This window comes from Theobroma umbraticum, unplaced genomic scaffold, assembly GCF_002168275.2.
Source record: "Theobroma umbraticum cultivar Fairchild unplaced genomic scaffold, ASM216827v3 scaffold_4.1, whole genome shotgun sequence".
NCBI classification, from domain to species: Eukaryota; Viridiplantae; Streptophyta; class Magnoliopsida; order Malvales; family Malvaceae; genus Theobroma; species Theobroma umbraticum.
This window is the reverse complement of record NW_018397258.1, coordinates 2123557-2140483: the sequence shown is the minus strand read 5'-3', so window position 1 is coordinate 2140483 and position 16927 is coordinate 2123557. Positions and strand designations below refer to the sequence as shown.

The following is a 16927-nucleotide window of genomic DNA, read 5'->3' as shown; positions in this document are numbered from 1 at the left end:
TACCTTTCCTTTTTTTTATTTTAAATTAATAATTGATTAATTGATGTTTATAGATATTAATTAAGGATAAGTAAAATAATATTTAAAAATGTTACATTTTGATGCACTAGTTTTAATAAATGGAAAAACTTTTGTACCTAAAAGAGATCCTAGCAAAGAGCAAACAATCATGAGATAGATTCTTTGTAATTATTTTAACACTAAATTATAATTATTTTTTAATTAAACTTATTATTAAAGTTATACAAGATATTTACATACAAAATTTGTTAGACTCATCAAGATTTCGAAACTCTCTCATACTCTTGACACATTATCGTTGCTATACTCTCACTCCTAAATCATCTAAAGCCTTTTTACACTCGAATTGCCTAACAAGCCTCCTATAAAATCTTAGTTGATTTTTTGCTAGCATCCATGCATTGCCTTACATCTTGGTCTCTAGTCCATTGATTCTCTAACTCACTTTCACTTGAGTAGACACTTAAAGTTTAAATTTAATGTGAATAATAATTAGAAATGATAACGAGTATAGTATTTGTTAATTTTAAGATATTTAAATTTGAATTTGATTAAAATTTAATTGTCCATATCCATTTAAATGGTTGAATCCAATTATTAATAATAAATTTAGATTTAAAATAATAAAAAATTAATTTAATAAGTTATAATTACCTCATAAAGACTTAAATTACAATTTAAAATGATCAATCAATTTTATATTAATTATATGCAAATTATAAATAAAAATAATAAATAAAACTAAAATTTAATTTTAAAATTTATTATTTATATAATAAATTTAAGTAACAAGTATCTTATAATTATTGCTCGAATTCATAATAAATAATAATTTTATTATTCAAACTTTAATCAAATTTGAACATAAAATATTTTTATTTCTATTTAATCGAATGACTCATACAAAATATTCTAGTATAAATTATGCATTTGTCATTTCCTTGCGGTGACAATTAGACCCTCCAAATAAAGTGAATACGCGACAAGTACCCGCCAAGGGAAAACAGAATCACACCATCCAATCAAACTAACCCCCAATAACCCAAAATGTCCGTTGCGGCTTTTCAAGTTTAACTTATAGAAAAAGTAAAAAAAAAAAAAAAACCCAGGACCCCGAAGCATATTCGCTCCTTTCCTCGACTTCCCTTCCCCCATCTTCCCTTCTTCTCTGTTCTTATTTTGACGAAGTCCAAGACTCTTACAAGAAAGAACCAGATAGAAGAATTACAGCTAAAAGTTTACTAGTCTCAGCTTTTATTTTTCATCAATTTGATTTGCTTTGCTTTTCTATCTAGCTTTCTCCGGGTAATCTATTTTCCTGTTTTTTTTTTAAATTTTTTTTCGATATAATTTGTTGAAGATTATCTCGTGTTCGTATGTTTTATTGAAGAATAAAGAAGAATGAATCGAAGATTGTGATTCTTGAATGTGGAATAATTTATTGAGTCTAATGGTTTCGTGTTTGGGCAGCTATTCTGGAATTCTCTCTCTCTCTCTCTCTCTATCTTTTTCCCTCCCTTTTTTCTTCTCTCCCGACGCTTGTTAGCTGATAGTTCACGTCATTGATTAAGAGCGTCAAAGAATCATAAATTTGTATCTTGTCTTGTTTAAATCTTCGTTGTTTGCATTTAAGTAATATCATTTTATGACGAGGAAGAACCTTAATAATGATTAGATGAAGTATTATACTAATTGTTTTAGGACTCTGCTTTCACGTAATTGCTGCCTAAGAGGGAGCCAATCTGACTTGATCGATTCACCTGTACAAAATAAACAATAAAGTAAAAGCTAACTTAACGTAATCAATGGATTATGATTAGTTATAATTTATCTTCTGGAATCAATTTGAAATTAGGGTTGTTCATTCCATCAGAAAAGAAATGAGGGTTGGTCACAATTCATAGGCATTCCAAATTATTACTAGCATTTCTGTTTTCGGTAAGACAAGAGTATTTTGGTTGTTTGACTCTTGTTTCTATTTTCTTTTGCATTTCAGCTAACACTCCTTTTTTGATGTAGCTGTAGATTTTAGTTTGTGATGTAGAAAGGTCAGGCTCTCTGATTGTATAAGCTGCTTCAATTTGGTGGTAAACTTACGCAGAAATTGTTGGTTTAGAACTTGAACCTGATGAATGAATGGATAGGAAACAGCATATCGCAATTTTCACCACAGCTAGTCTACCATGGATGACTGGAACTGCAGTTAACCCTTTGTTTCGAGCTGCTTATCTTGCTAAAGATGGAGAGAGAAAGATCACATTGGTGATTCCTTGGTTATCGTGGAAAGATCAAAAACTAGTATACCCGAACAACACTACGTTCAGTTCACCTTCAGAGCAAGAGACATATCTTCGTCAATGGCTTGGGGAGAGGATTGCATTTATATCTGATTTCAATATATGCTTTTATCCTGGAAAGGTAATCATACCTATGAATACCTGAATTTTTCCTGAAGTAGTGAATTTAGTGATGCTTTTATTAATATAGGTAGGCTTGTAAACACATTATCTTTTATTAATCATTTTCTGTAGCATAGTAATAATCCGATGGTAATTTGTAATATTACTTGTGTGCAGTTTGCTGTAGATAAAAGAAGCATTCTTCCTGTAGGAGACATCTCAGAAATCATCACCGATGAAGAGGCAGATATTGCTGTCCTTGAGGAGCCTGAGCATCTTACATGGTTTCATCATGGGAAGAGATGGAAAACTAAATTTCGCCTTGTCGTAGGAATAATACATACCAATTATTTGGAGTATGTGAAGAGAGAGAAAAATGGACGATTCCAAGCATTTTTTCTGAAATATGTAAATAGTTGGGTTGTTAGCATCTATTGCCATAAGGTAAGTTTCGTAGTGAGTCTTGAATTTTTGTCCTTATCGGGATCAAGTTAATGTGACTTTTCCCCCTTTTTCCTTAAAGATCATTGATATTTATAGGGCTCAATTTTTTCTTTGCAAGTTTGCATATTTGAATAAACTTATTAATACATCCTAGATTATTTAAGAAATTAATTGCGATCTACTTTGCTTTGGGTAATGTATTATTCCGCCATAATGGGAATCAATGCTGCTGTGTTGGCCCACTAGAAAGATGTGTGTCCCTGATTTTACTAACACAGTCTTGCTGTTGAGGAAGGTGATTGAAAACAAGGGAGGGAAAGAAAAAGACAATAGAGAAACAGAGAGTAGAGGGAAAGTAAGGGAGAACTGGGAGAGAGAAAGTTGAATTTGCTTGTGTCTATAAGTGTTGGTATTGTACTGTTATAATTAGTTGTCACCGGATTATAATCATGATGTTATTGCAGGTAATTAGGCTGTCCGCTGCCACCCAGGATTATCCTCGATCCATCATCTGCAATGTTCATGGAGTTAATCCCAAGTTCCTTGATATAGGCAAGAAAAAGTATGAGCAACAACATAGAAATGAGCAGGCCTTCACCAAAGGTGCTTACTACATTGGGAAGATGGTTTGGAGCAAAGGCTATGAGGAACTACTCAAACTTCTTCGTGATCACCAAAAGGAGCTAGCTGGTCTTGAGGTTGATCTATATGGAACTGGAGAGGACTCTGATCAAGTTAAGGAAGCTGCTGAAAAGCTGAAACTGATGGTTAGAGTTCATCCTGGTCGTGATCATGCTGATCCTTTATTCCATGAGTAAACCTCCTTTCTCTCTCCCCCTAAATATTATTGTCTGGTGATAATACAGGGATCAGGATCAATGAATATTAATTTTTTCTTGTTTTCCCTTTCAGTTACAAAGTGTTCTTGAATCCTAGTACCACAGATGTTGTTTGCACAACCACAGCCGAAGCATTGGCTATGGGCAAAATTGTTGTTTGTGCCAATCACTCCTCGAATGACTTCTTCAAGCAGTTCCCCAATTGCCGAATATATGATGATGGCAATGGTTTTGTTGAAGCCACACGCAAGGCACTCAGTGAAGAGCCTGCTCCATTGACTGATGCACAGAGGTATGAGCTGTCATGGGAGGCTGCCACAAAGCGGTTTTTAAGGGTTTCTGAGCTCAACCAGGTCTCAGCAAAAAAAATGGAGAAAAATTCATCGAAGAAATTCGCATCAATGTCTTTAAACCTGTGGAAGAATATAGAGGACACTTCAGCATATTTCCATTATGTGGCTTTAGGATCTGAAACAACTAGAAGAACATTTGGCGCGATTCCAGGAACCTTGTATCCGGATGAAGAGCAACGTAAGGAACTTGGGTTGGCCAGTCTTACGGGGAGAGGAGGGTCCATAAAGATAACTGATTGAAGCATTCTTTGTAATTCATAGCGGGGGACATATTGGTAACCTTTTCGTATTGTAGAGAAAGCAAATTTCATGTACCTGTAATGCATTGTGTTCAAAACCTTTTGAACACGTGATATTAATCTGGCTAAAGTTTGAGAGTTTGGCTTGGTCTATCCATCCAATTGCTTGTAAAGTTCCTTCACTAGCTTTTTTAATTTTGTGGACGCATTGTCTTATTGACTTGTTTACTTGATAATTGGCTTTAAGTTTTTAGCTCATATCATATGGCCAATTTCACGAAGAATTAGGTTATTGATTTTTTTTTCAATAAAATTATTGAAATATTTCTAATTTAAACTTAGTTTATTTAATCACATGTAAGAATATTTTTGTAATTTTATTGAATAAAATTAATAATTTAAAATTTACACGAATAGTAATTATCCACAAAATACTAATGGAAAAACATTGATTACTCTTGTTTTAAATAGAAGTAAGCATTTCTCCTATATTTATTTGTTTGCCATCCAGGGCCTGCGGTCAATACGAACGTCACTGCCACGGCGTCGTTTTCTTCACCCGCACAGCGATGACAGAGAGACCGAACCTTTTTGAAATCCTGTAACGGCTGGTTTCTGAGTTTCCATTTGCCAAATATTGCCTTCCATGGCCTCAAAGCTTATCAGGTTTCTTACACTCTCTTTCTCTCTCATTCCAAATACAACTCATCAGCTTTTACTTTATTTGTCTCAGTTGTCATGAAAATTCATGAACCAAACCCAGAAAATTCAAAGCTGTACTTAGGAGGAATCAATTGCTTACCTTTTTAATGACGGTCCTCCACGTTTTTGTTACTCTACGAACAATGCCAACACGTGTGCTATCGGGAATCTTTTCTTCCTCCAGCACTTCCATATTAATACCTCCCTTCCTTGTCCAATTTAGCACTAGAGACCTCAATTTCTATAGACGAAGTTAAAACTTTGGTGACAATGGCTGGTGCTACGAAGCTTCAACAATCACTGCAGGAAAGCTATGTTCTTCGCATCCCAAAAACTGAAATTGATGTTAAAATTGAGGTATACAATCTTATATTAGTTGATAATCTGAAAAGGGTTTTGACGGATTTGCCTAATCGGTTCATTTACTAATGGTTTTCATTATGTTATTGTTTTAGTTTACTGATTTATCATATATGCAAACATGATCATGATATATGAGCTTCAAGGCTATCAACATAATTGCACTGATTGTGACAGGTTCTAATGTAGCCCCTTATCAACACTCGTGGTGGTTTATCTGAATTCTGTTGCTTAATGTTTTAGATCATAATCGAAAAATCTGGTACTTGGATAAGGAAAATAAACAATCTGGTATTTGTATTTATGAGATCATTGAAATTTACTAGTGTTGCTTGCTCGATTTGGAGACTATAGACTCTTTTGAAACCAAACAAAATTGAAGGCTGTCCATCCTAGGATATGTTTTGAATTGGATGATATGACATGCACGAATTTGTTCTCTGTTTTGCTCTTAATTCAATAAAACAGTAGGTAGGCCATGACTTGAGGATCTTCTTTTCTATGTAGGATTGCATACTGACTAGCTGAATATCATCCGTTGTCAACTGTATTGTTCAAATACTAGCACATCATGTTGCTCGAATATTAATATCTATGAAGATCTGTCAGTTTTAGACAAACAAATTTGGAACATCTTAGATTGCATGTTGATTATCATTATATGATTTATTATCAAGTGTTTGTTCAAACGCTAGCACGTGTCCTGTAGCTCGAATATCAACATTGTTTAAGATCTGTCGGTTTTAGACAAATTAATATGGACACGTGGGAGACAGCTCTCAATTTTACCTTCTATGTTATGATTAAGTCATGTTTATGTTGGCAATTGGCACGTGCTGGAATTGCTCTGGTGATAGTGTTTCCTGAAGGTAATTGTTGGATGCGTATGGTAGTAATGACCCATTAATATAGGCAATCACCTTAATTTGTTCGATATGGTCAGAGAGATTATACTGACAATTGCATAATTTAGGTAGCCTCACGTGCTGATCGTATTATAAGGTAATTTTAACAGACTGTAACTTAACATATTTAAACTTCTGGATATTGTAGTGCAAATCTATCTTGTTATTTTGGCCAATGCAGAGGACAGAGTTTTGCTTCTTGTGCTCTTCCCTAATAATGTATATGTATTAGGTCCTTTAGTGATGACAAACACATGATGCACACTTACATTGGCAAGCAGAGAAATAGCTTCAAAGTTGTTTTATGGTACCATATGAGAATCTGGCATTACTGGTTTGTCTCAGTCTGCACTAATGTTTGCCTACTTTGGTTCCAAATCTGATCTTTAATATTTCTTAATTGATATACTTGCATGACACACATGATATGGTTTGAATGCATCATCTTCGGTTGTTCCTTGCAGATTATATGTCAAATTTCTCTGAATATTACATAGGTGAATCTCATTACAATCATTGCAAGATGAATTAGAGAACTTTGTTTTGAAACATGTTGTGTTCCATTAAATATTCTTTATGAAGAATGCTATTCATATTCCTGGCATTAGAAATTTACATTAAATATTATTGGTCCCTCCCCCTCTTATTATTTTCTTCTAACTTCCTACCAGCTTGCATGGGTGAAAGAGTGAGATGTAAGAGGTGTACACACCACATCTCCGACCATTCCTCATCGATTTTCTTACAACTTTTTGAAAGGAAACCCTTAAAATAATGATGCTCCTGGACACTTTCCTTTGACAGCTCAGTTGACCAATGTTTTCTTGCAACTATTTCTCTTTCTCTGTATATTAACTTAGCATTTTTTATTTTGAATCTTCAGGACAATGCTCCAGCTCCTCCAGCTCCTCCAGCTCCTCCAGTTCCTCCAGTGAGTCCTGAGCGTCCTGATGTCTGGACGGAGTGGAGGCAGCAACGGTGGAAGAGTACTTTAAGCAAAGAAGAGTTGAAACAGTGCTGTTTACGCTGCAAGGAGATAGGGCACAATTATCAGCATTGCCCTTATCCAATCATTTATGTTGAGGCAAGTTTCATATTCTGTAGTTCCGCACAATTTCCTCTACATTATGCTTATTATCTGCTTCTAGTTTGCTTAACCTTTGTCATTATGAATTTTCAGGTTCAAGATGAAAATGGGGGTCCTGGTTGGGTGAAGCCAGTGGTTTGGCAACCTCCGAAAGGCATATACAGATGCAGTCGTTGTGGTCGACGTGGACACAACCGTCGCACTTGTCATGGACCTGTTTTCTATTGAATGGGTTGTTTGTCTTGTCTGCAATGCTGAACTTTTGAACATCTGTGTTTACTGGTGCCCTTTCTTTGGTATTTCCTTTTAAACTTTTCAGACATGGAATGGTCTATTTATGTGGTTGGAACAAGACAGAAGATACATTGTTGTTTTCGGGCATAGCTTTTACAAGTCAGCATAAACATTGGGTGATTACTCATTAATAGATATGTTCTTGAGAAATGTCACCCTTTCTAGTTCAGTCTCACAATTGAAAGTCTCCCCTACAACATAAACATTAAGCAATGCATAAAAGTAGGTAAAAACGTGTAGAAGTTGGAATCGAAAACTCTAATATCTATATCGCGTATTGTAAGATATTGATAATTGCGAAAGCAATCATAATTATGTGCTAATCTTGTTTAGGTTGAAGTTCAATTTAAAAAATATAAAAAACCAAAAAAATAACAACGTTTCTTCTTTTCTATAAAAGGAAAAAAAAAAAGAAAACGAAAAAGAAGTATTCACGGGTTTAACAACGACAACGTATTACTAAGCACCGCCCGGTGCCTTTTTCTTCCTTTGAAGTGCTTTATTTTTGCTGTATGCTCGTCAGCTTCTGCTCGGTTTGCCGAGGGAAAACGGTGGAAATGAAACGGAAAAGGAAACCCGGTTTCTCACTTTCTCTTTCGCTTATTTTAGTCTATTGCTTTGGAATTTATATCTAATTCCTTGAAAATTTTACACGTGATTGAACATAAATTTGTTATTAATTAGTTTTATTAATTATTTTCCACAATTTCACATTCGTAATTTGACTATCTTAGATCTTTCGATTGATTATTGGCTTGTTTGTTTATGTTCGTTCTTAATTTCATGTGTGATGCGCTTTTTTGAATTGATTTATGGAATTGAAGGCTTACTATGTACTGTTGAAGCGAGAGGTGTTAATAATGAAAGAATTCCTTGGGAATTTGAAATCTATGTTTCCTTTTTTAGGATTAAGTAGGAACAATGGTGAACCTAAATATGAAAAAATAAAACAAATTCCAGCCAACTTTCTCATCAGCCTTTGAAGATGCAAAAATCGGCTGAATTAGTTGTGATGATCAACTTCACTTTAAATTAGGCATGGCCGGATGTGTTTATGCATCTGTGTATTAGTTCAAGCAAATGATTATACTTTTTATCCTCTTGACTGATCATTTTTGCATTCCTGATGGTGAATATGAAACTAGTTTCCTCGGTTTGGGTGATTTTAGTTGTAGACTGTACTCTACTAGGTGATTGTGATGAGAATTCTTGATGTTGGTACATTTTTACTCTTGATCACTAGCTGGTAGGTTGTTATGACCTTGTCTTTGCTTCAGCTTAATATGCTATTCTTGATGAAAGTGAAGGAGATCAAAATGGCATCAATTTGTGAGTGTTTAGATTTAACTGTTTATTCTTTGTAGATCATAACATGATCATGCAGAAAATTAAGGCAGTGCTCTCTCTCTCTTTTTTTTTTTTTATCAGTAGTGCCAAAAGCAGAAAATTATCAGAAAGAGTAGAGTTCAAAGGCATGAAGAAGGACTCAAACAGAGGAATGACTGATCTATCCTAGCAAGAGCCCCCGGAAAGTCTGGAGTCAAAAACAATTGTTCTTTGACCTTTGATTTCTCTTTCAAATGTGACAAGCCTCCTACTGGACTTTTGCATCAGCAGTATGCTGTGATCAAGTGAGCCTTGTGTGTTTTGATTTCTTATAATCTATTGTTGAATTGTTTGTAGGTTATAATCCTTCTTTGCCTGGCTGGATAATTTCTAATTTATAAAAAGTTGTAAATGGGGTCATCCATTTCTGCCAGACTTGTAGCAAGGCTACTAAATTTTGCCTTGGAAAACTGGGATGGCAGTTGTTTCAGTGGTCCATTGGGTTGTGGCAGTACTGCAATATCACCTCGAAACCTTCTATCATCTTAGCAAACATGGTAAGTAATCTGTTTTTCTTTTATTTGTTTGTTCTTATCAGTATCTCGTATACAAAAATGCAAAATAGAGCATTATATGGAAACAACAGCGAAAGAAACATAACAAGAGTTATTCTTTTCATTTCAGGTACGTTTCAGATTTCCAATCATAAAACACGTGGAGGGAATGGAAATACGTGGCTTTCGAAGTTTTTTACCCTTCCTGAGAATTGCCCTTTTAAATACCTCATTCGTATCGAAAACCTAGGTCTGAAGTGTTTGTCTCAGAGAAAAATTAGGGGAAATCTCTAAGCACTGTTGAGAAATCATCATTTTTCCTATGGCAGACGAGAATTCATCGAGGCCAATTCCTGATCGCTGGATGTTGGTTGTTAAAGAGCGGAAGAATGGATCTAGGCGCTCGGTAATTTGGCATTTAATATTATTTATTTATCTCTTTATGATCTATACGATTTTAGCACTAGAGATTTGATATTTATCAAGCACTTTAATCAAGTTCTCTGCCTACATTAATTTGTTGAATGCTTAATAGATTTTTGGTTTTGGTGATGGATTGATTCAGTCAATCTGACTTTGGTAGTCTAGACTTTAATACCTAATCTGTGAACTTATATGCTTTTGTCGAGGCATGCGTGTCCCATCTTCATATGAAATGTCAAGAATGCTGATTTTCTTGTGTGCTTACTAGGTATGAACCTTGCTTTTCTGTTTTGACAAAACTGGGAGAATATGATATGGTGGTTTATAAAGTTTTAACTCCTTTTATGTACATGCACTTGATAATTTGAAGATCAAAGTCCTTTTTTAAATGTAGATCCAGAAGATGATTTTAACGATATAGCTGGACTGTGTTTGCCCCTTTGGCAGCTGTTGCTTGCCTGTGTGATCTGTCTTAGATTTGCTGGACAGTGCATGCAGGATTACTTGCTGCGGACTACCACTGCATGCTAAATAATTGTATGAACATTACTTCTTCCATTTTTATGGCATTTCTCACCATCCCTTAAATAGATGACCATAAAGAGGTTCCAAAGTAAGAGTGTTGGTGGAACCAACTATTGCTGTATTAGAGGCTTGCAATATATGAAGGTAGACCTTGACAAGAAGGCCCCTCAAAAGAAACCTAATTCCAGTAATGCTTTTATATGACAGCAGAACCTTTACCAATGAATGCTGTGCGCAAACTTCTATGTATGGTCCTTATGTTTGTAGATTTACATTTGCAATGGTGATCCTTCTTTCTCTGTCTATATATATTGTTTATTGTGTTCTTCATCAAATCTGCAATAACCAAAGTTTTTTTCTTATTTTTTGGAGAGTATTAGCTAATTAACAAGAACAACTATGTGCCCTTCAAGATTATTGGACTTGCTTGTCATGAAATGCCTTTCTCTGTCACTGTTCTCCTTTTCTTAGCTTAAAGGCACATGCCATTCAGAAAAGCTGTAGGAATGCAAGATTGATTGTGACAAAATTGAATCTAGATGAAAGTTAGACGGTAGAAAGGAGAATTTTATTGATTGGTGGTTTAAATGTTTGGCTATTGCAGTACTACTCATGTCCAGAGACTGGCCAAAAGTTCTACACCTATGAAGATCTCATGCGATATGTGAACTATGCAAAGGCTGCTAAGCTTTCCATCTACTCACCTGTGAGTTTTAACATATATTGCTTTAATATGGCATTATTAATAATTTTATTTATCCATGATAACCATATGCATGAGGGTTAAGAATGAATGTTAGAGCCCCAACTAAAGTGGATGCAACATATTATAAGACAATAATCATTAGTGGTTAAACTATCATTCAGGCCTTGATTGCTGGGTTTGCTTCTGTTCTGATTTAAGATATGCCATTATTCTCATGTTCTCGCTTTAGATTTGATTTAAGATTTTTGTTCTTTTCTTCCTCTAACTTCATTAGTCCATAATTCTCACCCAATGTTTTCCTAATTTCCTTTTGTATCTTCTAAAATCCACATGATAATTAATGGCTCTCACTCTCTATAATTAATGTTTTTATATATGCCAATTGGTGTAAATGACTAAATTTGTTCCTTTTTTGCAATAGTAATTGAGCTTTATTTTTATTTCAATTTATTTTCTTTTACACTAATCCTCTGTTGCAGAATTTTCGTCCCATTAATCCTCGCAAACCAAAGAAAAAAGCTAGCGTGCCTGATGTAGATCAGAGTAAGCTCTAAATTGATTCTTCTTCGATCTTTTTAATCTAATCTGCCCTTCACCATAGTCCCTTCCCTCGGCTTCTCTCTTCCTTTTTGATCAAGGCTCTCTTTGCCAGTGCTATTATGTTTATAACTGGATCATTGATACTGCATTAACTTCAAAAATAGCCTTTACATGCATTACTCAAAGTGCATTTCAATCAACCTTGAAGTGCATTTAAATGATAACATAATCAACTGTTGGTTGCTTCTACAAATTTTTTCAGAAAATTGTGTTCAAAATGATTATACTCTACTGTTTTCATGGCCAATGATTTTGATTTGGTTTTTCGGTGTGTGATAAGAGGCCGGAGGCCAAGGAATTGATATTATGTTCTGTTTGACAGGTGCAGTTGAGAAAAGCTCGGATTCAGAAGATTCTACATTCAAATTGCCTAGCATTGCTTCGCTAGAGCTGATGGAGGTGGTGAGTCCATCACATTCCGACAAACAGTCTGCATCAGGGAAAATGAAGCCAGAGAACCGGTCTTCGAATGAGGCATGCAGTTCTGAGAGGGGAAAGGGCAAGAAACAGAAGAAGTGAAAGCTGCGGAAAAGAAGTATTAGCCTCCTGCTATATTATTAGTAACAATAAAATGGTATACAAGTTTTGTATTGCCATAGACTTTGTTTCCTGAACTCAGGACTTGTTGGTTTACTTTGTGTGTTTGGATCCATCACAGACTTGGCTTGTGATACTGCTTTTAACTGTTAAATTTACCTTTCCTGTTGGAGGCTTTCTGATTCCTAGGCTCAGTTGCTCTATATATTGTCTTCCTCCCCTTCTTCCCCCTTCTTTGTGCTTAACTACTGTCTGTTGGGCCTTTTTGGATGGGCTGCCAGCCTGTGACATTATTGTTTGGAGCCCATCATAGCCAAAGCTGGGCCATAATAGTTGAACTAGTCTCCTAAACAGGAGAATGAGATAATTAAAAAGGTTAATTCCATTTACATATCTTGTAATTTTAATATTTTGGGTATCATATTTTATGGGTTCTTTTTTATAATTAACATTATAAATTTTTTTTTTCAAAGTATATTGTAGATAATTTTTGTTCTCACAAAAAACTTTAATTGTTAATTTTGTCCAATGAAATGACAAAAATATTTTTAAAAGTAAATGATAGATTAACTTTTGAATTAAAGATATTTTGATAATTTTATTAAACAAATTTAATAGTTAATCTCTCATGAGAATAGAAGTTATCCACAATATATTGATTGAAACAAAAAAGATATTTCACCCAATTAAAAAAAATGAATCATCTTTGAATGCAGATTATTCAGATTAAACAATAGGAAATACAGTTTTTATCTTCTAATTTATACAAAGATCATATAGACTGCTACATTTATAAAAATAATAATTACATACAATAACTATACGGTCCATTGCTAAGGTCTGGCATTCATGTTTCTATATATTTAATTTTAGTTATGAAGAGCATAAGATTTCATGCCATTAATTGATCCTATAAACAATGGAATGCTTAATTACAGAATCTTTCATTAGGGGTTGGATGCTAAATACCCGCATCTACTTGTATCTGCCCGAACAAAACCAAACAAACAAACCTCGTACTACAAAACGTATATATATCTCTTCCCATCTCTCTCCCTTTTCCCGCTAAACTTCCCTTCCCATTCCCTCTGCCCAAGAAAGGCCTAATCTTTCACGTCTCTGCCTCTTACCCTTCTGTTCTTATAGTTATCTACTCAGTTGGTACTCACAACTCTCTTCCTTTCCTTCCTTTGCTTTTCTTTTTCGTTTCAAAGATTTCATATTTCTGCCTTCCTTCAGCTTCTATATTGAGTTTTAGCCGTTACACTGTTATTCCTAGAGCAGGGAAAGCTTTTAGAGAGGGGGAGACTAAACCAAAAACAAAGTGTGTGGGATTGTTCTTAGGAATGAAACAGAAAACCACTTTTTATGTTTCCATTTATCTTTTGGTTGGATCTTTGTTTACTATTTATGTTTTGTTCTTGACAGTTATGTTGTCATTGGACTTAAAAACCTGACTTTTAGTTGAGGGTTTGGGCTTTTTTTTATTATTACTGTTTTTTTAAATGAAGGATGTGACTTGGGTTTGTGCCTTGTTGTTGGTTTAAGCTTTAAGCATGGAAGAAGTCAAGGAGGATGGTGATAATACTACCACAGCCATTGATGATGTTAATGACAACGTCGTTCGAAAGACAGTCCCTGTTCATGGGTTTGTTTGTTTGTTTCTTTTCCCTTTTATACTTTCTCTTTTAAATGTTTTTAGATCAATTATGAATCAGAAAATTTGTTTGTAGATCACCAAATATGTCCTGATGTTAGTCTTTACTGTCTTTTCAGGAGGATTTCAGGTCCTACTAGACGATCAACTAAGGGAGGTTGGACACAGGAGGAGGTCAGTGTTTGGAAGCTATAACTATTTTTTGTGATAACATCCTTTTGGTAAATTATACCAGATGGCATCCTATAAAGCAAAAAGATGGAATCTCAGTTCTTTGATTGCAACTCCTGAAATCTGATGGATGAAAATGAGAATCGGCCCTGATTTTAGTATGTTAGGTGTAACTTACTCTGCTGTTCTGTAGTGCTGTCAGGTGCTTGAAAGGAAAAAATGATATGGTCCTTTCTCATTATGATTTAATTGCAACCATTGCTTGAAACGAAATGTTGTTTTTGTTCTTTCCTCTTTTTTAACAGGACAAAATGTTGACCACTGCTGTCCAAAAGTTCAATGGCAAAAATTGGAAAAAGATAGGTATGCATGTGTGTTTGAAACACTTTATCTCTTGCTTACTGTTAATGCTTCTCGTGTTTGAATACTAAACTTTCATTGAAGGAAGGAATTGGAATGATGGGCATCCTGGTTATTATCTCTCCTTGCACCATGTTGAACATCATCTCTTGACATCATTTGCTTAAATCTTTTGCAGCCGAGTGTGTTCCTGATAGAACAGATGTTCAGTGCCTACATCGCTGGCAGAAGGTTCTTAATCCTGACCTTGTTAAAGGACCTTGGAGCAAGGAGGTGCTAATCAAATCATGTTGATTCTTTTTTTATTTTTATTCCGTAGAAGCCTCAAGCCTGCCACTATATTATATATAACAGTGCTTCATTCTTCACTCTGTGTTTCAGGAAGATGAACTTATCTTTGAGCTTGTGGAGAAGCAAGGGAAGAAGAAATGGTCAGAAATAGCTAAGTACTTGCCAGGCCGCATAGGCAAGCAATGTAGAGAAAGGTGCCTGATCACTTGTCCAGAACACTAACAGATTGCTTGAAACATTCCTAATTCATATAGTTTGTCATTTGTACATTGTTTCTTGTCAAAAAGCATGTAAAATCTGAGTGTCTATTCAGGTGGTTCAATCACTTAAATCCAGATATAAAGAAAACTGCTTGGACGGAAGAGGAGGAGTTGGTTCTTATTAGGGCACATGGAACATATGGGAACAGGTGGGCTGAGATAGCAAAGCTTCTTCCAGGCAGGTATGTCCTGAAAAGTGCATGAGTATCTGAAAAAGAAATCAAACAAGAGCCATTTTCTTTCCTTTGAATAAGTTCATTCAAATTAGTTGGTTGTTTCTTCTATTTTGTTGTGCAGGACTGAAAATTCAATAAAGAATCACTGGAACTGTTCAGTGAAGAAGAAAGTAGAGTTACTTGCAGCTTCTGGTATTAATCGAGGCAATCATGATAGAAAAGTGGAGTGCATGTCCTTCGGGCTAGGCAAACCTCTTGAACAAAACGTTAATCAGGGAAGAAGCACAAACCCTTATTCACCGCAATTGGTTCTTGGAGATACCGACGGCAAGGAAAGCAACCTAGCAATTTCAAATAGAGGAACTTGCAGAGTGGTGAGAAAAGATGCAAATGGTACAATGAAACCATCCTCTCTAACCATGTTTGCTAAGAGATATGATGACGGAAGTGATCTGGCTATCAAACAGCACCAAATGCATGCTTGTGATGCTCAAGCACCTGGACACAATTATAACCTTGCGGCTAACTGGTCTGATAGATTTCGTCATGCCTCTTTCGGTGATCTTGTGAAATTCCCATTTTTACATGAAAGAACAACTGAGCATGGCTTTCCACCTTCACCTCTCCCGTTGAGTACTCCATTAGATGCTACCATTGCTGCTGATTGTGATAGGAAAGCTGCTGTTCCAGGCTTTGTTGAGAGATTGTATACTTCTGTTAGACCACAGGACAGAAACACTGAAAATGTGGAGTTGAGGCTTGGTTGCTTAAGCTATGAATCGCTTCAAATCAAGGATTTGAATACTTTTTTGACAACTGGTAGATTATTTCCCCAAACAGATAGTGATGTTCGAATGGTATCTAGTCCAGTTTTCTTTAATACTCCACCTGTCAGCCGCAGCTGTCCAGAAACAATATTGAGACGCGCAGCTAAGAGTTTTAAAAATACACCGTCTATCATAAGAAAAAGAAGCTCTCAATCTACAAGACAAACTAGCAATCACAATGAAAGTGATGGAGTAGGTTCCAATGCAAAGCAGCTTTTCCTATCCCCTCCAAAGTCTCCGAAACTTGAAACTACAGCTGTCACAAAATCTGTAGAAAAACGCCTGGAATATGTGCAGGATTCATCCAGTAGCATACCTAGAGCATCATCTACTGCAGATCATCCTTCTAGCACCAATTCTACCTGAGATGGCTCATTGGGTTCTTCTCTGATCAGGCTATAAAGGTCAGTTCCTACTGTTCTACTCCACGCAATACCATGTCTCTTATTTTCATGAATATTTAGGTTTCATTAGAACAACATGCGGCAAGCAACCAGAAGAACGATCATGGATTGTGTGAACAGCTCATGTCTTGAAAACCAGAAAGACAAAATCTCCTGTAAGTCAGTTTGCAAATGTTAATTGTTCTTGCCTGGGTCTTAATCCCCATGGATTGTTTTTCCTGTTACTGTATTTCATATTTGTTCTCTTACTAAATTCCTGGTTCAACCAGGTTGTTGATGGTGCTCATTCTTTTGTGTAAAGCAGAGATTTGGGTGCTGCTGCTACTTTCCATTCAACAACATCATACAATGAGCAGATACAGGACAAAGCTTTGATGTTAAGCCGAAGATAAATATTTATTGAATTCGTTATTCTTTTGTTGACATTTTTGTTTCCCGTGCCATTGTCTCCTTCAACGGACGGTATC

The 16927-nt window shown here is 35.4% G+C and overlaps 4 protein-coding genes across 8 annotated transcripts; all 4 read left to right on the top strand.

The window, feature by feature from the left end:
* The first annotated feature begins 1061 nt into the window (after window positions 1–1061).
* On the top strand, window positions 1062–4553 carry DGD2 (digalactosyl diacylglycerol deficient 2). Of its 2 annotated transcripts, none has more exons than XM_021425443.2 (5): window positions 1062–1326; window positions 2047–2439; window positions 2598–2864; window positions 3329–3678; window positions 3777–4553. In XM_021425443.2, the coding sequence occupies exons 2-5, from the start codon at window positions 2158–2160 to the stop codon at window positions 4294–4296; spliced, it is 1419 nt and encodes a 472-aa protein (XP_021281118.1). In that variant the 5' UTR covers window positions 1062–1326; window positions 2047–2157; the 3' UTR covers window positions 4297–4553. The 2 variants fall into 2 exon arrangements, with proteins under 2 accessions (XP_021281118.1, XP_021281117.1); XM_021425442.2 differs by having other exon boundaries at window positions 2041–2439.
* A 259-nt stretch (window positions 4554–4812) lies between these two features.
* Window positions 4813–9209, top strand: LOC110414443 (uncharacterized). Of its 2 annotated transcripts, none has more exons than XR_016351082.1 (4): window positions 4813–5354; window positions 7146–7346; window positions 7443–7645; window positions 9072–9209. XR_016351082.1 is itself a non-coding variant. In XM_021425636.2 (4 exons), exons 2-4 carry the CDS (start codon window positions 5268–5270, stop codon window positions 7575–7577), a joined length of 423 nt encoding a protein of 140 aa, XP_021281311.1. In that variant the 5' UTR covers window positions 4813–4961; window positions 5221–5267; the 3' UTR covers window positions 7578–7591. The 2 variants fall into 2 exon arrangements, 1 of the variants encoding a protein (XP_021281311.1); XM_021425636.2 differs by lacking the exon at window positions 9072–9209 and having other exon boundaries at window positions 4813–4961; window positions 5221–5354; window positions 7443–7591.
* On the top strand, window positions 9135–12670 carry LOC110414442 (uncharacterized). Of its 3 annotated transcripts, XM_021425633.2 has the most exons (7): window positions 9135–9274; window positions 9404–9526; window positions 9654–9773; window positions 9853–9929; window positions 11076–11177; window positions 11657–11720; window positions 12100–12670. In XM_021425633.2, the coding sequence occupies exons 2-7, from the start codon at window positions 9445–9447 to the stop codon at window positions 12294–12296; spliced, it is 642 nt and encodes a 213-aa protein (XP_021281308.1). In that variant the 5' UTR covers window positions 9135–9274; window positions 9404–9444; the 3' UTR covers window positions 12297–12670. The 3 variants fall into 3 exon arrangements, with proteins under 3 accessions (XP_021281308.1, XP_089639258.1, XP_089639257.1); XM_089783132.1 differs by lacking the exon at window positions 11657–11720 and having other exon boundaries at window positions 12100–12239; XM_089783131.1 differs by lacking the exon at window positions 9135–9274 and having other exon boundaries at window positions 9498–9526; window positions 9654–9929.
* A 1200-nt stretch (window positions 12671–13870) lies between these two features.
* MYB3R2 (myb domain protein 3r2) lies at window positions 13871–16422 on the top strand. The gene is made up of 7 exons (XM_089783149.1): window positions 13871–13962; window positions 14091–14145; window positions 14448–14511; window positions 14681–14775; window positions 14884–14987; window positions 15107–15235; window positions 15351–16422. The coding sequence occupies exons 1-7, from the start codon at window positions 13871–13873 to the stop codon at window positions 16420–16422; spliced, it is 1611 nt and encodes a 536-aa protein (XP_089639275.1).
* Window positions 16423–16927: the final 505 nt, after the last annotated feature.